This window comes from Xenopus laevis, chromosome 4L (assembly GCF_017654675.1).
Source record: "Xenopus laevis strain J_2021 chromosome 4L, Xenopus_laevis_v10.1, whole genome shotgun sequence".
NCBI lineage: Eukaryota > Metazoa > Chordata > Amphibia > Anura > Pipidae > Xenopus > Xenopus laevis.
The window spans coordinates 3,747,993-3,772,102 of NC_054377.1; the positions used below are offsets into that span (position 1 = coordinate 3,747,993).

Genomic DNA, 24,110 nt, shown 5'->3' on the forward strand with positions numbered 1-24,110 from the left:
CAGGGGATAATAGTCTCTGGGAAGGGAGTGTGACTGTGGGATAGCAGGTATAGTAGGGAGAGATGGTGCCTATAGTAACAGTGGGATAATAGTCTCTGGGAAGGGAGTGTGACTGTGGGATAGCAGGTATAGTAGGGAGAGATGGTGTCTATAGTAACAGTGGATAATAGTCTCTGGGAAGGGAGTGTGACTGTGGGATAGCAGGTATAGTAGGGAGAGATGGTGCCTATAGTAACAGTGGATAATAGTCTCTGGGAAGGGAGTGTGGAATAGTTATTGACTACTTTAAAAGGACATTGCAAATCCAATATAGTCTCGGTTATTACTAAAGACAACTGAGTAATAGACAAATATGTGCAGTAGACAAGATATAAATATATATATATATATATCAACTCAGTCCCTGTACAGACACTTTATTACATGTATTTGATGAAGCTCATAAATACAATTGCGAGTAATTATTTATCATTACCAGTAATTGGGAAGTGGAATTCTCGGATGCTTTCGGCTGCCCTTCCTGTGGAGATGATATTACATAGGGCAGCTCACGTCCTTCATATTTAACCCTGCGTGATCCTTTCAGACAAAGCCATACACTGATCCAAATGTGGAAGAATGTAGTTAAATATCCTAATTCCCTTACCCCCCAAGCTGGCGGTGCTGTTTATATCATGTCAGGAAGAGAACCATTATCACATGGCGGCCCTGAGAGATGGAGTACGTGACGGTACATATCTGGCATTGGCGCTGGCACTTTCCCGGCGCTGCACCAGGAAAAGAATGGGATGTTATGAGCTGTGAAGTGCAACCCCTGCGTCCGGCTCGGCCTCAGAGTGAAAGGGATCCAAATGGAATTTCCAGTTCCGTTAAGTGGAGAGGAGCAGAGGAATGGAAGCTCAGTCTCCTTACAGATATATTAAATCCAGATTTGAGGATAAACTCTATAATATTTACAGATTCCCATGTTAAAGCCGCACGCGGTTTGTTCCCGAAATATTTCTTATTCCCACCGAAATGTTTATAGAAAACTATTGGAAAACATAAACCTTTCGGGTTGTGTTGGAAACCAATTCTACCTTGAAATCTGTAAATATTATGTTATTATAACAGTGATGGGCAAATTTATTCTCCAGGCATGGATTTGGGGTGAATTTCCGCATTACGCCATTCTGCGAATTTCTAGAACAGAATAGCCGTGTACTAAAGGACATTGAGACTTTCTTTCAAGGCATGGCCTTTCTTTATGATAACCCACCAGGCCTACCATTTTGGAGGCTGCCATCTAATTTCTGGTCCAAGGAGGGCGCCCAGCTGAGGATGATTCTACAGAACTTTAAATGTAGTTTGGGGGGACTTGCTCAAATGAGCCTGTCCTTAGACATCGCTATCGTTTTGGCCGATCTGGGCATTTAGAAGATAATCTGGTTAGAGTTGGGTCACTTGAAGAACTTCTATCAATTCAAAATGGCTGCTTTCTAAAAAAAGTCTGAGAGATCTCATTTTCAAGGGATATTTTCTATGCTTCTCCTCAAACCCCTTCTTCTTCATCTTCTGGACTATAATATATGCAGCTTTGACTGATTCAAGCAAGTTGAGGAGCAGATTCAACTTCAACTGGCCATCTTCTGACAACCTGTCCTGTCCGGCTCCTAGTAAGCTTAGGGATGGGGTTGAGTTGCTTTTTTGCTCACAGTGGTCTGCTACTCCCCAAATCCCAGCATGAACGTATATATATATATAGTATATATATATATAGTATATATATATATATATATATATAGATGAGAACTTGAAGAACGCTTTGATCATCTACATCACCAACTGGTGCCAGATTTTATTTGTGGAAAAAAGGGTGTTCTCTTCAAACCTTGAATTGATTATCAATTACTCTTGAGAATCACTCTACCTCTTCGTTGATTTGTGAACTATTTCTAGATGCTGCTCTGCTAAGTCCACATACACAGGCAAATACATGTACATAATTTGTAAGGCCACAACCATCCCATAAAAAGTATATACCAAGGCCATGACCTAGTACCCAAAGGCACACAAGGGTTTCTTTAGGAATGTGATACTGACCGTCACCAGCCCAGGGTAAGATGGCGCTTGGGCATCTGCTGGATTCTTTGTGTCTCCGGGCATGATGAGTGATGGGAAACACAATGGCCTCTGTCACTGACCATGAGCCCCAGCAGGTTGGCACCGTAGTCCAAAGGCTATCATCTGCTAGTCCTACCAACAAACACAAATCACATTCACTGAAAATGCACCGTCCAACATCCGGATGAGTTGAGGAGAAGAGAGAAGATTATGCTTTTCTGGGAAAAAATTATTCTGGTATGTTTTAATACATAGTGGGAATTGTGTAAATTGTTATGTAACCAGCGGGAGTTGATGTGAGTCATGTATGCCTGTGTGTGTATGTAATTGTTTGTATGTTTGTGTAGGACATAGGAGGAGAGAAGCAGGAGGATGGGGGAGAGTAAGGCCAAACAGTTGGGGGAGAAAAGGAAAGGAGAGGGGATGAGAGACAGAAGGAGAGAAGGGAAAGGGGGTTAGGGAGTAGAGAGAGACAAATGGGGGAGAGGAGAAATATAGAAGGGGAGAGAAGAGGGAAGATGGGGGAGAGTAAGGCCAAACAGTTGGGGAGAAAAGGAAAGGAGAGGGGATGAGAGACAGAAGGAGAGAAGGGAAAGGGGGTTAGGGAGTAGAGAGACAAATGGGGGAGAGGAGAAATATAGAAGGGGAGAGAAGAGGGAGGATGGGGGAGAGTAAGGCCAAACAGTTGGAGGAGAAAAGGAAAGGAGAGGGGATGAGAGACAGAAGGAGAGAAGGGAAAGGGGGGTTAGGGAGTAGAGAGACAAATGGGGGAGAGGAGAAATATAGAAGGGGAGAGAAGAGGGAGGATGGGGGAGAGTAAGGCCAAACAGTTGGGGGAGAAAAGGAAAGGAGAGGGGATGAGAGACAGAAGGAGAGAAGGGAAAGGGGGTTAGGGAGTAGAGAGACAAATGGGGGAGAGGAGAAATATAGAAGGGGAGAGAAGAGGGAGGATGGGGGAGAGTAAGGCCAAACAGTTGGAGGAGAAAAGGAAAGGAGAGGGGATGAGAGACAGAAGGAGAGAAGGGAAAGGGGGGTTAGGGAGTAGAGAGACAAATGGGGGAGAGGAGAAATATAGAAGGGGAGAGAAGAGGGAAGATGGGGGAGAGTAAGGCCAAACAGTTGGGGAGAAAAGGAAAGGAGAGGGATGAGAGACAGAAGGAGAGAAGGGAAAGGGGGTTAGGGAGTAGAGAGAGACAAATGGGGGAGAGGAGAAATATAGAAGGGGAGAGAAGAGGGAGGATGGGGGAGAGTAAGGCCAAACAGTTGGAGAGTGGGAGAGGAATACAAAAAGTTAAGAAAAAAGTGGAATGGAGAAGAGGAAAAACATAAGAGGAGACCAGGGAAGACAATTTTATTAAAAGAAAGAGAGGAAAAGGACATTAGTTAGTGGACCCAATGTTGAAGGTTCCCTGCTTGGAGTGACTTTGACATTACAAGAGCCTGTAGAAGAGTAAATTTAAACCAAACAACCCAGAGTCTCCTTTTATAGAGATTTACTGTAGCATGAGAAGTAGAACATATTGAATGCAAAGCAACATCACAATTGTACACGACACTTCAAAGCAGGTTCTTTTCCAACCCTCCTGCATAATGTGCTTGTATTAATAATAATAATAATAATAATAATAATAATGAGAGGATTCATTAATCCCCATACACCGCAGCTAAACACTGAACTCCCTCCAGGAAAAGAAAAACAAAGCTTAGATGTGACATGGGTTTCCCACGCTTGCCAACGCAAAGTACGAACAAGTCTTATAATGTTTTGTTGGAGGTTGTTATTATAAACTCAGCTTAAATTAGCAAGATAATAGCCAACCCCCCGGCCGGGGTCTTCAGGCTGATGTTAATGTGGATAAAGGGCACTTGTTAGTGTTAAATCTCTCTAGTTCCCGAGCCAATGTGGATCAGTGACCGGCGACCCATAAATGGAAAAAGTATTTGGAAATGTTTGCTGCAAAATACACATTAAAGGGAACAGGTACTCCATTCTATCTCTGTATATCTGCCTTTATACAGGAGCTTCTATGTTGTTTCCCCTTAGACATATTTGTATTTATACATATGGGAGGAGGTGCCATACTAATTCCCTTAGACAGTACAGTGTGAGGATATAACTTATTGTGTGCCCAGAACATTCCTTCTCTGTATATTTGTATTTATACATATGGGAGGAGGAGGTGCCATATTGATTCCCTTAGACAGTACAGTATGAGGGTATAGCTTATTGTGTGCCCAGAACATTCCTTCTCTGTATATTTGTATTTATACATATGGGAGGAGGTGCCATATTGATTCCCATAGACAGTACAGTATGAGGGTATAGCTTATTGTGTGCCCAGAACATTCCTTCTCTGTATATTTGTATTTATACATATGGGAGGAGGAGGTGCCATATTGATTCCCATAGACAGTACAGTATGAGGGTATAGCTTATTGTGTGCCCAGAACATTCCTTCTCTGTATATTTGTATTTATACATATGGGAGGAGGAGGTGCCATATTGATTCCCATAGACAGTACAGTATGAGGGTATAGGAGAACACCCTTGTGATGGAGTCATTTGGCCTGTGGATCATTGACCCCAACAGTCAGGCAGAATAGTTGGCAGATGAATAAGAGCCTGAACACTGACCCCCAATATTTAATCTGCCTTTATGGTCCCTGGTGTTACTGTGAGAGATTCAGAACAAAATAAAAAAAACATAAAACTAATAATTAAAATAATATCCCGTGTTTAGTCGTTTCGATTGTTCCCAGCTGCGCACAAGCACCGACCCACTGATTCATTTTCAGCTCCACTTCCTCTTTAAATGAGACAAACCAGTAAAAATAAACAAAATCCCTGAATAACACCCAAAATCAACATTTGATGAGAAGACATTTTTAGCATTGGAGGGGGAGGGGCTCATTCATTCCATTCAATCACTTGAAGGCCGGGGAGGATTGTGATGGTGCTGAGCTGCCTCAGTTCTGGAATTGCAAAGTTGCTAAAAAAAAGAAAAAGACAAATTGCTAAAAGGGCAGAATAAAGGGAAACGTTCCCAGTCCATCCCGATCTCTACTACTAATTTATCATTCTTTATTATTCTAGAAAAATGGGATTGAGGCCGATCTCTTGCTCTGCCCGGTCACTCGCTGCCAATTCATCAAATGCTGGAAGTGTCATTGGAGAATCAGATTTGTTTTGCTTGGGAGAAGTTGTTGCCCTTGCGAAAAAAGGCAGAAAATCCCACTGATTATGGGCCCATGAGAAAACCTACTAACCATTCTCCTCTGTTTCCCCTTCATTCCTCTTCTCTCTTCCCTTGTCTGCCCCTTCTTCTCTCCCATTCCTTTCCTTTTCTCCCTCAACTGTTTGACTCTCCCCCATCCTCCCTCTTCTCTCCCCTTCTATATTTCTCCTCTCCCCCATTTGTCTCTCTACTCCCTAACCCCCTTTCCCTTCTCTCCTTCTGTCTCTCATCCCCTCTCCTTTCCTTTTCTCCCCCAACAGTTTGGCCTTACTCTCCCCCATCCTCCCTCTTCTCTCCCCTTCTATATTTCTCCTCTCCCCCATTTGTCTCTCTACTCCCTAACCCCTTTCCCTTCTCTCCTTCTGTCTCTCATCCCCTCCCCTTTCCTTTTCTCCCCCAACTGTTTGGCCTTACTCTCCTCCATCCTCCCTCTTCTCTCCCCTTCTATATTTCTCCTCTCCCCCATTTGTGTCTCTACTCCCTAACCCCCTTTCCCTTCTCTCCTTCTGTCTCTCATCCCCTCCCCTTTCCTTTTCTCCCCCAACTGTTTGGCCTTACTCTCCCCCATCCTCCCTCTTCTCTCCCCTTCTATATTTCTCCTCTCCCCCATTTGTCTCTCTACTCCCTAACCCCCTTTCCCTTCTCTCCTTCTGTCTCTCATCCCCTCCCCTTTCCTTTTCTCCCCCAACTGTTTGGCCTTACTCTCCCCCATCCTCCCTCTTCTCTCCCCTTCTATATTTCTCCTCTCCCCCATTTGTCTCTCTACTCCCTAACCCCCTTTCCCTTCTCTCCTTCTGTCTCTCATCCCCTCTCCTTTCCTTTTCTCCCCCAACAGTTTGGCCTTACTCTCCCCCATCCTCCCTCTTCTCTCCCCTTCTATATTTCTCCTCTCCCCCATTTGTCTCTCTACTCCCTAACCCCCTTTCCCTTCTCTCCTTCTGTTTCTCATCCCCTCTCCTTTCCTGTTCTCTCCCAACAGTTTGGCCTTACTCTTCCCCATCCTCCCTCTTCTCTCCCCTTCTATATTTCTCCTCTCCCCCATTTGTCTCTCTACTCCCTAACCCCCTTTCCCTTCTCTCCTTCTGTCTCTCATCCCCTCTCCTTTCCTTTTCTCCCCCAACAGTTTGGCCTTACTCTCCCCCATCCTCCCTCTTCTCTCCCCTTCTATATTTCTCCTCTCCCCCATTTGTCTCTCTACTCCCTAACCCCCTTTCCCTTCTCTCCTTCTGTCTCTCATCCCCTCTCCTTTCCTTTTCTCCCCCAACTGTTTGGCCTTACTCTTCCCCATCCTCCCTCTTCTCTCCTGATCTAATTGGGAAAGGAATTTTATATAGTATATTTTATTGCTCATTAAATTTTTTAAAATTTAACTCCAATGGACCGACTTCATCATAGGAATTTTCTGGAAATGTTGCATCTGTGACTACTCTGAAAAATTAAATTAATTATGGAAAAACAATGTTGCACCCCAATCATATTTATTGTGAAAAAAAAATACGAGGTCTTTCGCTGACACTCAGGGGCACATTTACTAAGCTCGAGTGAAGGATTCGAAGTAAAAAAACTTTGAATTTCGAAGATTTTTTTTTGGTACTTTGACCATCGACTATGACTTCGACTTTGAATCGATCGATTTGAACTAAAAATCGTTCGACTATTCGACCATTCGATATTCGAAGTACTGTCTCTTTAAAAAAAACTTTGACTACCTACTTCGCCACTTTAAACCTACCGAGCCTATGGGGACCTTGCGCATAAGGTTTCTAAGCTTTTTCTGATCGAAGGAAAATCCTTTGATCGATGGATTAAAATCCTTCGAATCTTTGATTCGAAGGATTTAATCGTTCGATCGAACGATTTTTCCTTCGATCGATCGATCAAAGTATTTGCGGTAAATCCTTCGACGATATTCAAAGTTGAAGGATTTTACTTTGATGGTCGGATATATTCGACCCTTAGTAAATGTGCCCCTGAGTGTTGGGATTTTGCAGTTTTGCTTGGCCTTTGTCCAGCAGTGTCGTACAGATAATTATTAGACATGCACTGGGTGAGCTGAACATTTAGGGCGATTCAGATCTGATGTACAGTAGGATCTCAGCATTGGTACATCAGGGGGACAACTCGAGTGCTAAATTCAGACACAAATAACCTCGTTCTTTCTATCCACAATCCAACTGTGAAAGAATCAAAGTTAACTAGGACCCTGTCATATTTAGAATATTTTTAGCCAATAGGGAACATTTGATTGTTATTTTTCTAACCTTGACTAAAATAAAGAGATCAATTCATCAGTCACCCATAAGAAATACAGTTTTCTGCCAAGCCTGGAGAGGGGAACAAATTGCATAGAAAATCTCATCTAAATTTCATCCAAAGATCTGCTGGAATAATTAAACATTATACATCAAGAATAGTCATTTTTTTGTGCAAATTTATCCTCCTCCTGGTGTGTAGAACTTTACCCTGCTGAGGGTAGAAATGTTGATTAGGAATTGGCAAAAATCTGTGTGGAGCTGGTATATAGGGCCACCATCAGTTAACACAGGGCCTATACTATTCATATAGCAGGGCCCTCCCTCCAGGAGCCCCAATTATTATCTAGCTGGTCACCTGGACCCCAGGGAAAATCTTGTTGGGCCCCAGACTTCATGGGTCCCCCCACTCTTAGTCCTGCCTGACTGGATCTGGAGACAGGTGCAAGTGGTACCTTGATGGGTCTGGGAGGAGTTTGCAATGGGGAGGAGGCCTCTATGGAGGAGATGTGGGCCTTTGGGTGACAACCTGGTGGGCCCCCGAACACCCCAGTGTTGACCCAACAATGTCAAAACTCCACCGACAAAAGCTCTGCCAATTCCTTATAAGCCCTTTACTTGTTGTGACCCACAAATTACTCTTTTCCATCTGGGTCCACGGGGCTCCAGACTACAGTATCCCCAGTTCCCTGTGATGGCCTTCCTTCACTTTGTTTTAGATTGTAAGCTTTTTTGCACAGGGCCTTTCTCCCCTTTTCTACCGGTACTGGCCATTATGTATGTAACTCTGAATGTTCTATGTATGCAATTCATGTCATTTCTTTGTATAAGCCCATTTATTTTACACCACTGCACAATATGTTGGTGCTCTAAAAATACATGTTATTAATTATAATAATAGTAATAATAATAATAGTAAATAATAGCAGCCCAGGTGGCACCAATATAAATCAGATCTTCCTCAAGGTTTGGAGGCTGGGGGTGCCTCATTTTATTTTTTGAGGGGTCGAGCAGCAGAGATAATAAGAAGGTAGGCAAATAGTCGTGCAATATAGGGGGCAGGATACAAGTCCCAGGCATAGGACAGATTGCAAGCAGTTTGGGCAAGCACAAGAAGGAAAAGCACATTTACTATTTCTGGGATACGGCTCGACCTGCCACAAAGATGTTTTATGTTTCAGGGAAACGTCAGGACATTGAAAGCAACAGCACCCAGTGTTCCTTGCCCTTTAATCCGCGTATTGTGAAGCAGTGTGTACGGAAGCCTTACGCCGTCCTGGAGCAAGTGAGCGCCATAAATATTTATGAAAAAAGGAACGGCCATGGGAGAAGTTTTAATATATATTGGGTGCAGAAGCCATTGGTTTGGCCACTATATGGGCCGAGGTGGCCGGTTTATTATAAGGTTCCTGGAGATACTGTTCCTTTAATTCAGGCCAGATGGATAAATTCGTTGGAGCCCTCAGTGAGTTTCCCTGATGTGCTGGTGAGTCTGTTTAGTTTTGTCTCCCAGTGAGCCCAGTGTTTATATTGCCTGGCTGCTCCCAGTAATATATATATATATATCTGTATATCTGTTACTTCCTACTCTCTGCAGTTGACTTTCTATCAGCTCCGGAGCCATGAGTTTGACTTATAATGTGAGACGTTCCCATGAGCTCCATAGACTGCTGCATCAATGCTCCTTTGGCTGACCTAGCTGTCTCTATGGTTATTCCACTGGGGCAGCTGTCTCTATGGTTATTTGGCTGGGGCAGCTGTCTATGACTCTAGGGACCAAATTCCCCTAGCAACCATGCACTGATTTGAATAAGAGACTGGAATATGAATAGGAGAGGCCTGAATAGAAAGATGAGGAATAAAAAGTAGCAATAATAATACATTTGTAGCCTTACAGAGCATTTGTTTTTAGATGGGGTCAGTGACCCTCATTTGAAAGCTGGAAAGAGTCAGACGAAAAAGGCAAATCATTCAAAAACTATAAAAAAGAAATAATTAAGAGCAATTGAAAAGTTGTTCATAATTAGCCATTCTGTGGGTTAGTTCACAGGAGGAGATTCAGGGAGGTTTAATCGCCTGGCGACTAAACGCCTCTTCTTCTGGGCGACAATCTCCCCGAACTGCCTTTGCGTGTATAATGAAAAATCGCCTGCGCTAAAGCACACGCGGCGCTTTGTTTTCCAAAGTCGCCCGAAGTTGCCTTGTGAGGCAACTTCGGAAAACGAATCGCTGCGTGTGCTTTAGTGCAGGCGATTTTTCATTATAGCGGATGGGAAGACACGCAAAGGCAATTCGGGGAGATTGTCGCCCAGAGAAGAAGAGGCGTTTAGTCGCCAGACGACTAAATCTCCCCGAATCTCCTTGTGTGGACTAACCCACAGAATGGCTAATTATGAGCAACTTTTCAATTGGTCTTAATTATTTCTTTTCTTTTATAGTCTTTGAATGATTTGCCTTTTTCTTCTGACTCTTTCCAGCTTTCAAATGGGGGGTCACTGACCCCATCTAAGAACGAATGCTCTGTAAGGCAGTTCAGGGAGATTGTAGCCCAGAAGAAGAGGCGTTAAGTCGCCAGGCGATTAAATCTCCCAGAATCTCCTCGTGTGGACTAACCCTAAAACATAGTTATCGGTTGAACCACCCCTTTACATGGTTCTGATCCTCTGTCCATTATCTCTATGTGGAGCCACAGGTCTGGAAGACTGTAAGGGGTGCTGGGAGTAGTAGCCCATTTCAGGGAGTTGTGGCCCTATGCGATTGCCTCTAGAACTCAGAATATCTGTTGCGGAGAACTCCCAAAATATTTCAGCCTCCCAGGGAACATTTTGACATTACGACTCCAGAGTCCCAGGGGTAGTAGGGAGTAGCTAATGGAGATATATGGGTCCCTTTAATCCCGTGTGTTATGGTAAGTGTGGCATAATATAAACTATACATGATAATATTTAATCTCCTGTGCATTACTCTCTTCTCCGTGCCAGAGCCAAACAAGGACTGCAAATGTGTCTGTGACATGGGAAAGTGTTTGCCAACCCTAAATGCTCTCCTGTCCATAGCCCAAGAGAGCCACGACTGCCGTCAGACTTTTATAGAAGGATTCATTAGTTGAATCTTTCCCAGCCCCCTGTAAGCTGCCATCACAGCATTCTAGTCCCTCCCACTGCTTGAGTCACAGACACCCCGTCCCTCCCTCGGTAATCTTCCATCAGTGTTCTAACCCCACCCACTGTCTGAGTCACAGACTCTCAGCCCCTCCATCTACAAGCTGCCATCAGAGTGTTTTAGTCCCACTCACTGCTTGAGTCAGAGACTGTCTGCTCCTCCCCCTGTAAGCTTTTATAAGAGTGTTCTATGAGTGTGTTCTAATTCAACCCACTGTTTGAGTTACAGACTGCATGCCCCTCCCCCTCTTAGCTTCCGTGAGAGTGTCCTAGTCCCACCCACTACTTGCATGACTCCTTGTCCCCTCCCCTTGTAAGCTTGCAATGTTATAGTCCCACCCACTGCTTGAGTCACAGACCCCTCCCCCTCTAAGCTGTAATGAGAGTGTTCTATTCCCACCCACTGCTTGCGTTACAGACTCCCTGTCCCCTCCCCTTGTAAGCTTGCAATGTTATAGTCCCACCCACTGCTTGAGTCACAGACCCCTCCCCCTCTAAACTCTCTGCTTTGGAGTGTTGTAGTCCCACCCACTGCTTGAGTCACAGACTTACTAACACTTCCCCAATCTTTCCAAAATGTGTCTCCAGTAACAAATAAAGTTACAGACTTATTATACAGGAGGTTTAACTGTAAGGGGAAAATCTGATTAAATACATTTCCTCCTCCCATAATTATGAATAAAATAGATGGGATCAAGCAGACAGTATATAAAGAACGCTGTATATTTATAATATTAACAATAGGCAGAATGTTCAATGGGATAATGCTGAATATAATATATAAGTGGATATTGCCCCTGGGATAGTGGCTGGATGGGAACAAAGCAAGAGCCAGTAAAGGGCAAGTCATCAAATGATAATGCTATTTAATTCACATACACACATGTTGGTCTCTGGGTAGAGAAGATTAATGATACAGAGTTATAATAGAATAACATTCATCTCTCCCACCAGATACAGATCTGACTCCCCACCGACAGCTTCCGGGCTCTGAAAATCCTCTGCTTAAAGGAACAGTCCCCCTAATCACCTGCATTAACTTCTGAACTCTCTGACACGTGATATTTCATTAGTATCTGCAGAGGCTGAATAAATAAATGGAACACAACTCTAAATAGAAATAGCAATAAGCCCCCAAGTAAGGGCAGCTACTAATAGCATGGGGGTTATTGTACATTCCCACAATCCCTCGCTTCCGTGGGGCCACAGACACATCCGGGTTTTGCGTGTCGGACTCAGTTAAATATATTTCTAAATTTAGGAAGCGCATTTTTTTCCAGGACCAAAATCTATTTTTGGGTCCAGATCACTAATCCTGATGATGTTTTTTTGCGTCCCTATAGTAACGGCATCAACTTACTGCTGCACCCGTCAATCATTTTCTGCATGGATTATGAGGAATTTCTAATCTTCTGAGTGAGACCTTTGAGGGGTCCGACCCAAACAGTCATTCACGCAGAAGCCTTAAATCAGAATCTGTTATGTAATAGATAGAGGAATTACCTAATGGTCAATGCACATTCTGATATATAAAGCTGAACTAGGAAAGTGTTTTTATAGCAAATTCATAACAAGGTTACAGATATATAGAAACATTGGGGTGTCACCCTGTTATAGTTCCAGGGGTACCCAGGGTACAAATATACACTCACCCCAAATCTCCCCCTAACTGACCTTCAGACTGGGCCCCCTTAGCTCATAACAAGGTTACAGATATATAGAAACATTGGGGTGTCACCCTGCTATAGTTCCAGGGGTACCCAGGACACAAATAAGCACTCACCCCAAATCTCCCCCTAACTGACCTTCAGACTGGGCCCCCTTAGCTCATAACAAGGTTACAGATATATAGAAACATTGGGGTGTCACCCTGCTATAGTTCCAGGGGTTCCCAGGGTACAAATAACACTCACCCCAAATCTCCCCCTAACTGACCTTCAGACTGGGCCCCTTAGCTCATAACAAGGTTACAGATATATAGAAACATTGGGGTGTCACCCTGCTATAGTTCCAGGGGTACCCAGGGCACAAATAAGCACTCACCCCAAATCTCCCCCTAACTGACCTTCAGACTGGGCCCCTTAGCTCATAACAAGGTTACAGATATATAGAAACATTGGGGTGTCACCCTGCTATAGTTCCAGGGGTACCCAGGGTACAAATAAGCACTCACCCCAAATCTCCTCCTAACTGACCTTCAGACTGGGCCCCCTTAGCTCATAACAAGGTTACAGATATATAGAAACATTGGGGTAACAGTCACCCTGCTATAGTTCCAGGGGTACCCAGGGTACAAATAAACACTCACCCCAAATCTCCCCCTAACTGGCCTTCAGACTGGCCCCCCTTAGCTCATAACAAGGTTACAGATATATAGAAACATTGGGGTATCACCCTGCTATAGTTCCAGGGGTACCCAGGGTACAAATAAGCACTCACCCCAAATCTCCCCCTAACTGACCTTCAGACTGGGCCCCCTTAGCTCATAACAAGGTTACAGATATATAGAAACATTGGGGTGTCACATTGGGGTAACAGTCACCCTGCTATAGTTCCAGTATTACTTTGAATGGAGGGGGCAAATTCTAGAACAAACCATCTCCTATTTATTTTTCAGGCTCTTATCCTAACTGGTGCCAGGATGCTATTGTGAATGATCCAACATCTAGACTGCAGTTTAAATGCCAACTTAGAATATTTCTTTAAAAAAAAACTATTCAAATAAATCTATAAAAAATAAAATACAGACAGACTGTAAGATCTCAGAGTCTATATTATGCAACACACTTCATTGTAAAGTTAACTTACCCTTTAAGCCGCACATAACTTTTAGATCTAATACAGATCTCACCTGCGGAAAGGAAAGGGCACAAGCCTATTGCTAAATCATTTATCTTCCCAAAATGTGATTTTTGGATAGATTCCTAAGGGGGGAAATACTAAAGTATACAAAGTGCAAATGTCCTTGGGGCTCAGATCCTTCACGTTTGTGTTATGGTTATACGTCAACTTTGTATATAGACCATGGGATCACGACTTGATATTATACCGACAAAACAGTAACAGGAAACGTCACGTCTTGGGAACGATGGCTCAGACTGAAATTCTAGAGGAAGATTTCGTCACTTGGCTATAATTGCTTTCTATTATATAAAAAGGCACTAACTTTGGTTATAGTGAGGGGCTCATTCACAGATGGAATTCTACCAATCCCAAATTATATCCTAAAATTCCTAAAAGTTTTTTATTTGCCTTACAAACGTTCACATATATCAAACTCTTTTGGCGTTTGCAACCCAAAAGAGTTCATACTGTATATAAATAAAAGAGTTAGGGGCCAATTCACTAATTTTGAGTGAAGGATTCGAAGTAAAAAAACTTCGAATTTCGAAGTGTTTTTTGGGCTACTTCGACCATCGAATGGGCTACTACGACCTTCGACTACGACTTCGAATCAAAGGATTCGAACTAAAAATCGTTCGACTATTTGACCATTCGATAGTCGAAGTACTGTCTCTTTAAGAAAAAACTTTGGCCCCCTAGTTCGCCATCTAAAAGCTACCGAACTCAATGTTAGCCTATGGGGAAGGATATTCCTTCGATCGTTGGATTAAAATCCTTCGAATCGTTCGTTTCAAAGGATTTTATCGTTCGATCGCACTATTTGAGCTAAAATCCTTCGACTTCGATGTTCGAAGTCAAAGGATTTTAATTCCCAGTCGAATATCGAGGGTTAATTAACCCTCGATATTCGACCCTTTGTGAATCGGCCCCCACATGTACCCAAAATAGTTCATATGCTGAAAGGAGTCAATATATCCGAAAAAATGCTTACAACCAAAAAAGATCATATACCCAAACAAATACATGTATGTAGAAAGAATTAATGTACCCCTAATATTCCTATATCCAAATTAATTCATAAAGCCATAATAGTTCATATATCCAAAAGAATGTGTATACCCCAAAGAGTTCATATATCCAAGTACCCAAAAGAGTTTATATATCCAAAAAGAACTGATATATCCAAAAGTGTTTCCAAGTGTTTCCCAAAACAATTCATATACCCAAAACAGTTCATGTATCAAAAAGGATTTATATTCCCAAAAGAGTTCATGTATAATAATTCATATACCCAAAAGATTTCATAAGTGTTCCTATACTCATAATAATGTATATATCCAAAACAATTCATATACCTGAGAGTTCATGTATCCAAAGAAGTTATATACCCAAAAGAGTTCATGTACAATAATTCGTATACCCAAAAGAGTTCATACATCCAAGTGTTTGAATACTCAAATTAATTCATATATCCAAAACAATTCATTTATCCAAGTGTTTCCCAACTTAATTCATATATTCAAAACAACTCAAATACCTGAGAGTTCATGTATGCAGAGAATTTATAAAAATAATAGAAAATCATATATCCAAAACAGTTCATATATCCAAGTGTCTGTAATTCATATATCCAAAATAATTCACTTACCCAAAACAGTTCAATCATTCAAAGGAATATTTGTATTTATACATATGGGAGGAGGAGGTGCCATATTGATTCCCTTAGACAGTACAGTATGAGGGTATAGCTTATTGTGTGCCCAGAACATTCCTTCTCTGTATATTTGTATTTATACATATGGGAGGAGGAGGTGCCATATTGATTCCCTTAGACAGTACAGTATGAGGGTATAGCTTATTGTGTGCCCAGAACATTCCTTCCCTATATATTTGTATTTATACATGTGGGAGGAGGAGGTGCCATATTGATTCCCTTAGACAGTACAGTATGAGGGTATAGCTTATTGTGTGCCCAGAACATTCCTTCCCTGTATATTTGTATTTATACATATGGGAGGAGGAGGTGCCATATTGATTCCCTTAGACAGTACAGTATGAGGGTATAGCTTATTGTGTGCCCAGAACATTCCTTCCCTGTATATTTGTATTTATACATGTGGGAGGAGGAGGTGCCATATTGATTCCCTTAGACAGTACAGTATGAGGGTATAGCTTATTGTGTGCCCAGAACATTCCTTCTCTGTATATTTGTATTTATACATATGGGAGGAGGAGGTGCCATATTGATTCCCTTAGACAGTACAGTATGAGGGTATAGCTTATTGTGTGCCAGAACATTCCTTCCCTGTATATTTGTATTTATACATGTGGGAGGAGGAGGTGCCATATTGATTCCCTTAGACAGTACAGTATGAGGGTATAGCTTATTGTGTGCCCAGAACATTCCTTCCCTGTATATTTGTATTTATACATATGGGAGGAGGAGGTGCCATATTGATTCCCTTAGACAGTACAGTATGAGGGTATAGCTTATTGTGTGCCCAGAACATTCCTTCCCTGTATATTTGTATTTATACATGTGGGAGGAGGAGGTGCCATATTGATTCCCTTAGACAGTACAGTATGAGGGTATAGCTTATTGTGTGCCCAGAACATTCCTTCCCTATATATTTGTATTTATACATGTGGGAGGAGGAGGTGCCATATTGATTCCCTTAGACAGTACAGTATGAGGGTATAGCTTATTGTGTGCCCAGAACATTCCTTCCCTGTATATTTGTATTTATACATATGGGAGGAGGAGGTGCCATATTGATTCCCTTAGACAGTACAGTATGAGGGTATAGCTTATTGTGTGCCCAGAACATTCCTTCCCTGTATATTTGTATTTATACATGTGGGAGGAGGAGGTGCCATATTGATTCCCTTAGACAGTACAGTATGAGGGTATAGCTTATTGTGTGCCCAGAACATTCCTTCTCTGTATATTTGTATTTATACATATGGGAGGAGGAGGTGCCATATTGATTCCCTTAGACAGTACAGTATGAGGGTATAGCTTATTGTGTGCCCAGAACATTCCTTCCCTGTATATTTGTATTTATACATGTGGGAGGAGGAGGTGCCATATTGATTCCCTTAGACAGTACAGTATGAGGGTATAGCTTATTGTGTGCCCAGAACATTCCTTCCCTGTATATTTGTATTTATACATATGGGAGGAGGAGGTGCCATATTGATTCCCTTAGACAGTACAGTATGAGGGTATAGCTTATTGTGTGCCCAGAACATTCCTTCTCTGTATATTTGTATTTATACATATGGGAGGAGGAGGTGCCATATTGATTCCCTTAGACAGTACAGTATGAGGCTTATGTGCAGGGATGTTCCCTCTAGGGGCAATGGCACATAACTTGGCTACTTTGACAGCCATCATTTTAAGTAGCTCAGGAGGTGGCTCCAAATCACCCAAAATGATATCCCCATTAACCTAAAGCCACCTGGTATTGGAAAAGGAGGAAATAAAACCCCTGATATAAATAATGGGGCTCCCCTCCCACTGTCACTAATATAGAACAACAATTTGGGACCCCAGCAAACTATCACCTCTCTAATTGCAAATGAGTTTCCCCTCGCCCCTTGGCTGCAGCTGCTGCGGAACCTCTTAGTGCTATAATATAACTGATATGAAGTATCAATGGGTCCCACTAAGCGACACCATCCGCTGGTCCCTCAGACTCTGCCTGACTCACTGTCAGTAGATCAAATTGTGACAGTTGCAATATATACAGTAACGTAGTCGCCGAGGCTGATAAAATACCCACATCCGACCCTCGCCCAGATACTATCTATATTAATATATTATAGGCTACTGCACAAATGCATGCAAACTAGAGTGAAAGCTCTTTGGGTCAGGAAACATTTGTCCCTTACCTGTTTCTCATCCCTGAATGCGGCAAAGGGCCCCCCCTCCATGTGCTGCAGCCGATTCCAGGGGATCCGTTTGGTGCATTGATTTATACGCAGCGATGGATCCGGGGGGAAACTCTTCCGGCTCTGATTCACTCCATCTTTATGCCCAGATTAAAAGTAACGTCTGTGCCTGGAAATTCAGTTTATTCTTAGTTATGCAAATTCCCAACCAAAAAGCTAAAAGTATTCTTTCCCCCCGAAGAGGCCTCCCTCCCTTTTACTCTGGGGAGCTTTTACCATTTAAGGTCAATGTTACATCTGCTCCCAAAGCCTCTTGTATCCTGCGACTGACTCCTCGCAACATAAACTTCTCCTCATTCCCTTCTCTACAGGGAGCAGCGCTGCATCTGGGGCTGCCGGGCCGACACCATCCGTCTCTATTGAGCCCGATTGCATCACAATACATTCATAGTAACTCAGGCTGACCCAATGCTACTGAGCATCCGACCCTTCCTTAAAGCTGTCTCCTGTATCTGCCATTACCGGCATTTCAGGGAGAGACTTTCATAGTGTTAAAGTTCTCATGTAGACACAACACTCACATTACATTACTCACAACACATTAGGGCAGCAATGAAAACTTAAAGGGATACTGTCATGGGAAAAAATTTTTTTTTCAAAACGAATCAGTTAATAGCGCTGCTCCAGCAGAATTCAGCACTGAAATCCATTTCTCAAAAGAGCAAACAGATTTTTTAATATTCAATTATGAAATCTGACATGGGGCTAGACATATTGTCAATTTCCCAGCTGCCCCTGGTCATGTGACTTGTGCCTGCACTTTAGGAGAGAAATGCTTTCTGGCAGGCTGCTGTTTTTCCTTCTCAATGTAACTGAATGTGTCTCAGTGGGACCTGGATATTACTATTGAGAGTTGTTCTTAGATCTACCAGGCAGCTGTTATCTTGTGTTAGGGAGCTGCTATCTGGTTACCTTCCCATTGTTCTTTTGTTTGGCTGCTGGGGGGAAAAGGGAGGGGGATGATATCACTCCAACTTGCAGTACAGCAGTAAAGAGTGATTGAAGTTTATCAGAGCACAAGTCACATGACTTGGGGCAGCTGGGAAATTGACAATATGTCTAGCCCCATGTCAGATTTCAAAATTGAATATAAAAAAATCTGTTTGCTCTTTTGAGAAATGGAATTCAGTGCAGAATTCCATGACAGTATCCTTTTAAAGGAGAAGTAAATCACAAAAATGAATGTGGCTAAAAATTGTATATTTTATATAGTGAACTTATTGCACGAGGCTAAAGTTTGAGCTTGTCAATAGCAGCAATGATCCAGGACTTCAAACTTGTCACAGGGGGTCACCATCTTGGAAAGTGTCTGTGACACTCACATGCTCAGTGGGCTCTGATTGGCTGTTGAGAAGCTAAGCTTAGGGCTCGTCACTAATTATCCAGCAGAAAATGAGCTTCCCTGGCTGTAATAGAAGCTGATGCTACAGGTTTGCTGATTATTCAATTCTGATGCTAATTGCACTGGTTTCTGTGCTGCCATGTAGTAATTATGTGTATTAATTACTAATCAGCCTTATATTGTGACATTTCTATTCTATGTGTACTGTATATTGTGAGTGGCTCCCTAAGCTCAGTAAGTGACAGCAGCACAGAGCATGTGCAGTGAATCAGCAGAAAAGAAGATGGGGAGCTACTGGGGCATCTTTGGAGACACAGATCTTTACTGCTAAAGGGCTGTGGTTGCCTTGGGCTGGTACAGAAGCACAAAACTTCATGTACAACATTTCTAGCTACTTCTTTAGTCAGGTTTTAGTTCTCCTTTAAAAATTTGGTGGATTCCGGGCAATAGGAATATTTATAGCATTTGGCTTATTCCAGCGCCGATCAGATCCCGAGCCGCGTCTTTCTCCGTACATAAATATCAATGTGTCCCTGTTTACATGGGGCCCGGGTTTAATGAAGTGCTGGGGGTCAGTGGGGCAGACGGCTCCAGTTTATATCAGGCTCATGCGGATCTTCTTGTTTATATTCGAAGAGAGAAAAAGTCGTCAGGGTTTGGTCTGAGCCTTTCAAATTTTCCCAAATCCTCTGTAATGTGTGGGCTGAGAGCAGCCTGGGGAACGGCAATGGGATACGGTGCAAGGGAGCAATAGGGCCCCGGGCCCCTTCTCTGAGAACAGACTGCTGGGAAATAACACTGATAGAGAATTGCTCTTCTGAGCACCTTTGCAACTTACATTAACCGTTTTTCTAGTTGCCCGAATATTGGAAGTTTTATACGGTGTATTCATTAACCACATAGGCCCCTCCTACCCCCCAACTTGCGCATCAGTATCTTTTAATCCCTTCCCCATGTTTTGGCTCCACTTCCCCCTTTTTAATCCCACCCTCCCCTCTGCTCCAAATGTGTCTCCTTATCTTATTTCAGACCCATTTGACATGAAGTCTCATGGATTAATATCCTGGAGAGCTGCTCTATTTATGGCAACGCTGTGTGACTGTTCCTGTTTGGTAAATGTCATAAACCATTCATCTTGAACAGCGTGAAAAACTCATCCCAGTCGGTGACAAGGACATGGCCCAGTCCTTATCCAAGGCCACTTCATTGTCTGAACTGTTTAATAAGTGTGTCCAGTGGGTTAGAAACATAAGTGTAGCAAATACAGGCATCTTTATTGGTGGGAAAACCTGGGGCAAAGACAACTCCATCTTGTCCTTCTATCTCCATCTTTCCCTACTGTCTCCATCTTGCCCTACTGTCTCCATCTTGCCCTACTGTCTCCATCTTGCCCTATTGTCTCCATCTTGCCCTACACTCTCCATATTGTCCTACTGTCTCCATCTTGTCCTACTGTCTCCATCTTGTCCTACTGTCTCCTTCTTGCCCTATTGTCTTCACCTTTTTCTATTGTCTTCATCTTGTTCTAAAGTCTCCATCTTGCCCTACTGCCTCTATCTTGTCCTACAGTCTCCTTCTTGCCCTGTTGTCTTCACCTTATCCTATAGTCTCCAACTTGTCCTACTGTCTCCATCTTGTCCTTCTTTCTCCATCTTGTCCTACTGTCTCCATCATGCCCTACTGTCTCCATCTTGTCCTACTGTCTCCATCTTGTCCTACTGTCTCCTTCTTGCCCTACTGTCTTCACCTTTTCCTATTGTCTTCATCTTGTCCTAAAGTCTCCATCTTGCCCTACTGTCTCCATCTTGTTCTACTGTCTCCATCTTGCCCTACTGCTTCTATCTTGTCTTACAGTCTCCTTCTTGCCCTATTGTCTTCACCTTGTCCTACTGTCTCCATCTTTCCCTATTGTCTTCACTTTATCCTATTGTCTCCACTTGTCCTACTGTCTCCATCTTGTCATACTGCCTCCATACTGTCCTACAGTCTCCTTCTTGCCTTATTGGCTTCACCTTGTCCTACTGTCTCCATCTTTCCCTAACATCTCCATCTTTCCCTAACATCTCCATCTTGCCCTACTGTCTCCATCTTGCCCTACTGTCTCTAACTTGTCCTACTGTCTCCATCTTACTCTACTGTCTACATCTTACTCTACTGTCTCCTTCTTGTCCTACTGTCTCCATCTTGTCCTACTGTCTCCATCTTGGCCTACTGTTGCCATCTTGTCCTACTGTCTCCATCTTGTCCTACTGTTTCCATCTTGTCTGATGGGAATGATTTATAATTTCTCTCTGTACAGCGCTGTGGAATATGTTAGTGCTATATATATAAAGGATTATAATAAGTAATACCCTAATGAATACAGTCCTGCTGGGCAGTTGATACTCAGTGGGGTGTATATTGCAGTTATATTGTGACTGGTAATTAAAAGTCTGAGTGCAGGAGATGATTCTGGCTCTGGTTCTGGGACTTATAACCCATAATAACTTTCTCTCTCTCAGTTATATCTTCTGCTTATTTAATTGCAGTCTGTTTGTTACAAACGATCCCTCGTCTCTCACAGAAGGATCATAAACTCCGCAATATCCCGAGAAACATCTCCAAACAATCTGTTCCCTTACAGCCCATCTCCCCGAGTTCTGCTGGAACGACTCCCTGCTCCGAGGGGGAAGGACAGGGGCAATTAGAGCTTTTACAAGGAGGATTTAGATAAGCAATCACAGCAATGATTCCTTTTATATCCTCGTATTGTTTTAAGATCTCACTTGTACTGTACGAGCACCATCACCGCCACAATGTACGGGAAACCGTCTCTCGCTACATTCTTCCATATTTCTCTTCATTTCCCCGTTGTTCTAAACATTGAATGGCACGGCTTGGTTAAAGGGCCACTAAAACTTTTATTCCCTTTTTTATGTGCTTGACGGAAATATAAAGATTAAAAAACATTTTTTGGCGGAGTTCCCCTTTAGGAATATTTAAAACTGTTTAATACAATGATATTGTTTCCTTGAAATGACATTTTTGGCTACAGAGAAAGATCAAATCAGGTTTCCCAGAGAAATAGTTGTGATGCTTATTATACCTTAATGAGGAGGAAGATGCCAAAAAAATTAGCTAGAATTCTCCTGTAAAGGTCAAGTTAATTTATCTCCCACACAATTAGTGTCCCTTATTACAAATTGTACACGGTATTGCTCCTAATTGTACAAAAACTGACAGATACTATATCTTGGTTACAAAAGGGGGCAAGAGCTTCTTAGGAGGTATCTTAGTTGCCCTGGGGTGCAAGAGCTTCTTCCGAGGTATCTCAGTTACCCCAGAGTGCAGGAGCTTCTTAGGTGGTATCTCAGTTGCTCTGGATTCAGAAGCTTCTTAGGAGATATCTCAGTTACCCCAGTGTGAAGGAGCTTCTCAGGAGGTATCTCAGTTGCCACGAGGTTCAATAGCTTCTTAGGTGGTATCTTAGTTGTCTCAGGGTGCAGTAGCTCTTTTGGAGGTATCTCAGTTGTCCCAGAGTGCAGAAGCGTCTTAGGTGGTATCTCAGTTGCTCTGGGTGCAGAAGCTTCTTAGGAGATATCTCAGTTACCCCAGAGTGCAGGAGCTTCTCAGGAGGTATCTCAGTTGCTCTGGGTGCAGAAGCTTCTTAGGAGATATCTCAGTTACCCCAGAGTGCAGGAGCTTCTCAGGAGGTATTTCAGTTGCACCAAGGTGCAATAGCTTCTTAGGTGGTATCTCTGTTGTCTCAGTTAGACACTATCTGTATGGAATGTGTATGATTTCTCTGTGTCTGTATGAGGTTCCTAGGGGTACCCCAGTTTTCTCAGATGCTCCACATACATACAGACAGCTTCCTGATAAAACTGACCGTACTGTGCGTGAATGCGATAGGGGCCTTAGATTGTAAGCTCTTCTAGGGCAGGGACCAATGTGAATGATATATAATCTCTACCAGGCTCTGACCATTATAAATACCAGGAAATGAATAAACAATTCAGTTGCCTCGGGGTGCATGGCTTCTCAAGAGGTATCCACATTGCCCCAGAACACAGGCGCACTCCTCTGAAGGTCCCTCAGTTGCCCCAGGGTGTTTTTTTTTGCACCTACAATGCAGCATTTTCCCATAATTCCAGTAGATTGTACCGGTTTTTAGCGCATTGCATCCTCCCTGGTTGTAGTAAACGAGCTCTAGTATCTCCCTCACAATGTTATTGTTCTTCTTCTATTTCTATACGCTGATTAACGAGCGTTTGTTTTATGGTTCTGGCCTGTTTTCCTTTCTCTCAACAAATGTTCTAAATCAGGCGAGATCGCACGAAACCGCCCGTAACCATTTAAACAACAGAGACTCCCATGCATGGGATACAAATGCCCCAGCGAGGATTGTCCCATTACAAGCACGGAACATCCCATTTCAAGCAGCCGTGTGATGTCAGGGGTCACCGTTACAAATTTAGGATAGACTCTAATTGTGTGACATCCCCTCCAAGCCCAGATGTGAGCTCCAGAAACACGACGGCCGCCTGTAAGAATCTTATCATGTAAGTTCCAAGGGGAACTAAAACACAGTCAAGACTACACTATGGATCACAAATATTCATATACTGCCCTTTCCACCTCCAACACATTGCCTATTGCTGCTGATTACAAGCTGCCCTCCCTGCTAACACGTATGTGTTCATTGCTCCATCTGCTTCCTCCGTGTCTTTGGATGTTACATTTGTTATTGATTGGTCTTCTACATGTTACTTAATATTGTTATCTACCTCAAAAAACCCCAAGGCCCAGTCCCTGCTAAGAAACCTGATCTAATTTATAGTCTTCTTGCTGTTAAACTAGTAAATAAAACCCACTTGAAAAATAATCATTGCCCTGATCTGCAGATTTTGTTAGTCAAGCTCGTTGCTCCCTTAGGAAGACAAGGTCCTGAAAGAGCTAGACAAAGGTTCTAGTCATCTAGACATCACTAGAGCCAGTACAAGGTATAGATGTCACAAAGCCAGACCTGTTTTGATACTTTAGATGCCCCCCACATTCAAACCAGTTCTGATGATTTAGATATCCCCAAAGCTAGACATCGTTCCAATGGTCTAGATGACTCCAGAGACCAAGTATCTAATGGTCTCAGAGACAGGCTAAGTTTCATCACCAGAGCTAGATCAAGGTTTTGATTGTCTCACTATATGGCCCCAGAGCCAAACCAAGTTTCTGATGTCTA

The 24,110-nt window shown here is 42.8% G+C and overlaps 1 protein-coding gene across 3 annotated transcripts in view; it reads right to left on the minus strand.

The window, feature by feature from the left end:
• Window positions 1-24,110, minus strand: part of irag1.L (inositol 1,4,5-triphosphate receptor associated 1 L homeolog) — a 51,387-nt gene that overhangs the window by 21,178 nt on the left and 6,099 nt on the right. For 2 of the 3 annotated variants that reach the window (XM_041589720.1, XM_018257276.2), the window contains exons 2-3: window positions 17,491-17,659; window positions 2,083-2,235 (exon numbers count right to left, since the gene is read on the minus strand). In XM_041589720.1, coding sequence (XP_041445654.1) covers window positions 2,083-2,145 — 63 coding nt within the window. In that variant the 5' untranslated portion in view covers window positions 2,146-2,235; window positions 17,491-17,659. The remainder of the gene's footprint in view (window positions 1-2,082; window positions 2,236-17,490; window positions 17,660-24,110) is intronic. The other variant, XM_018257277.2, reaches the window with a different exon arrangement.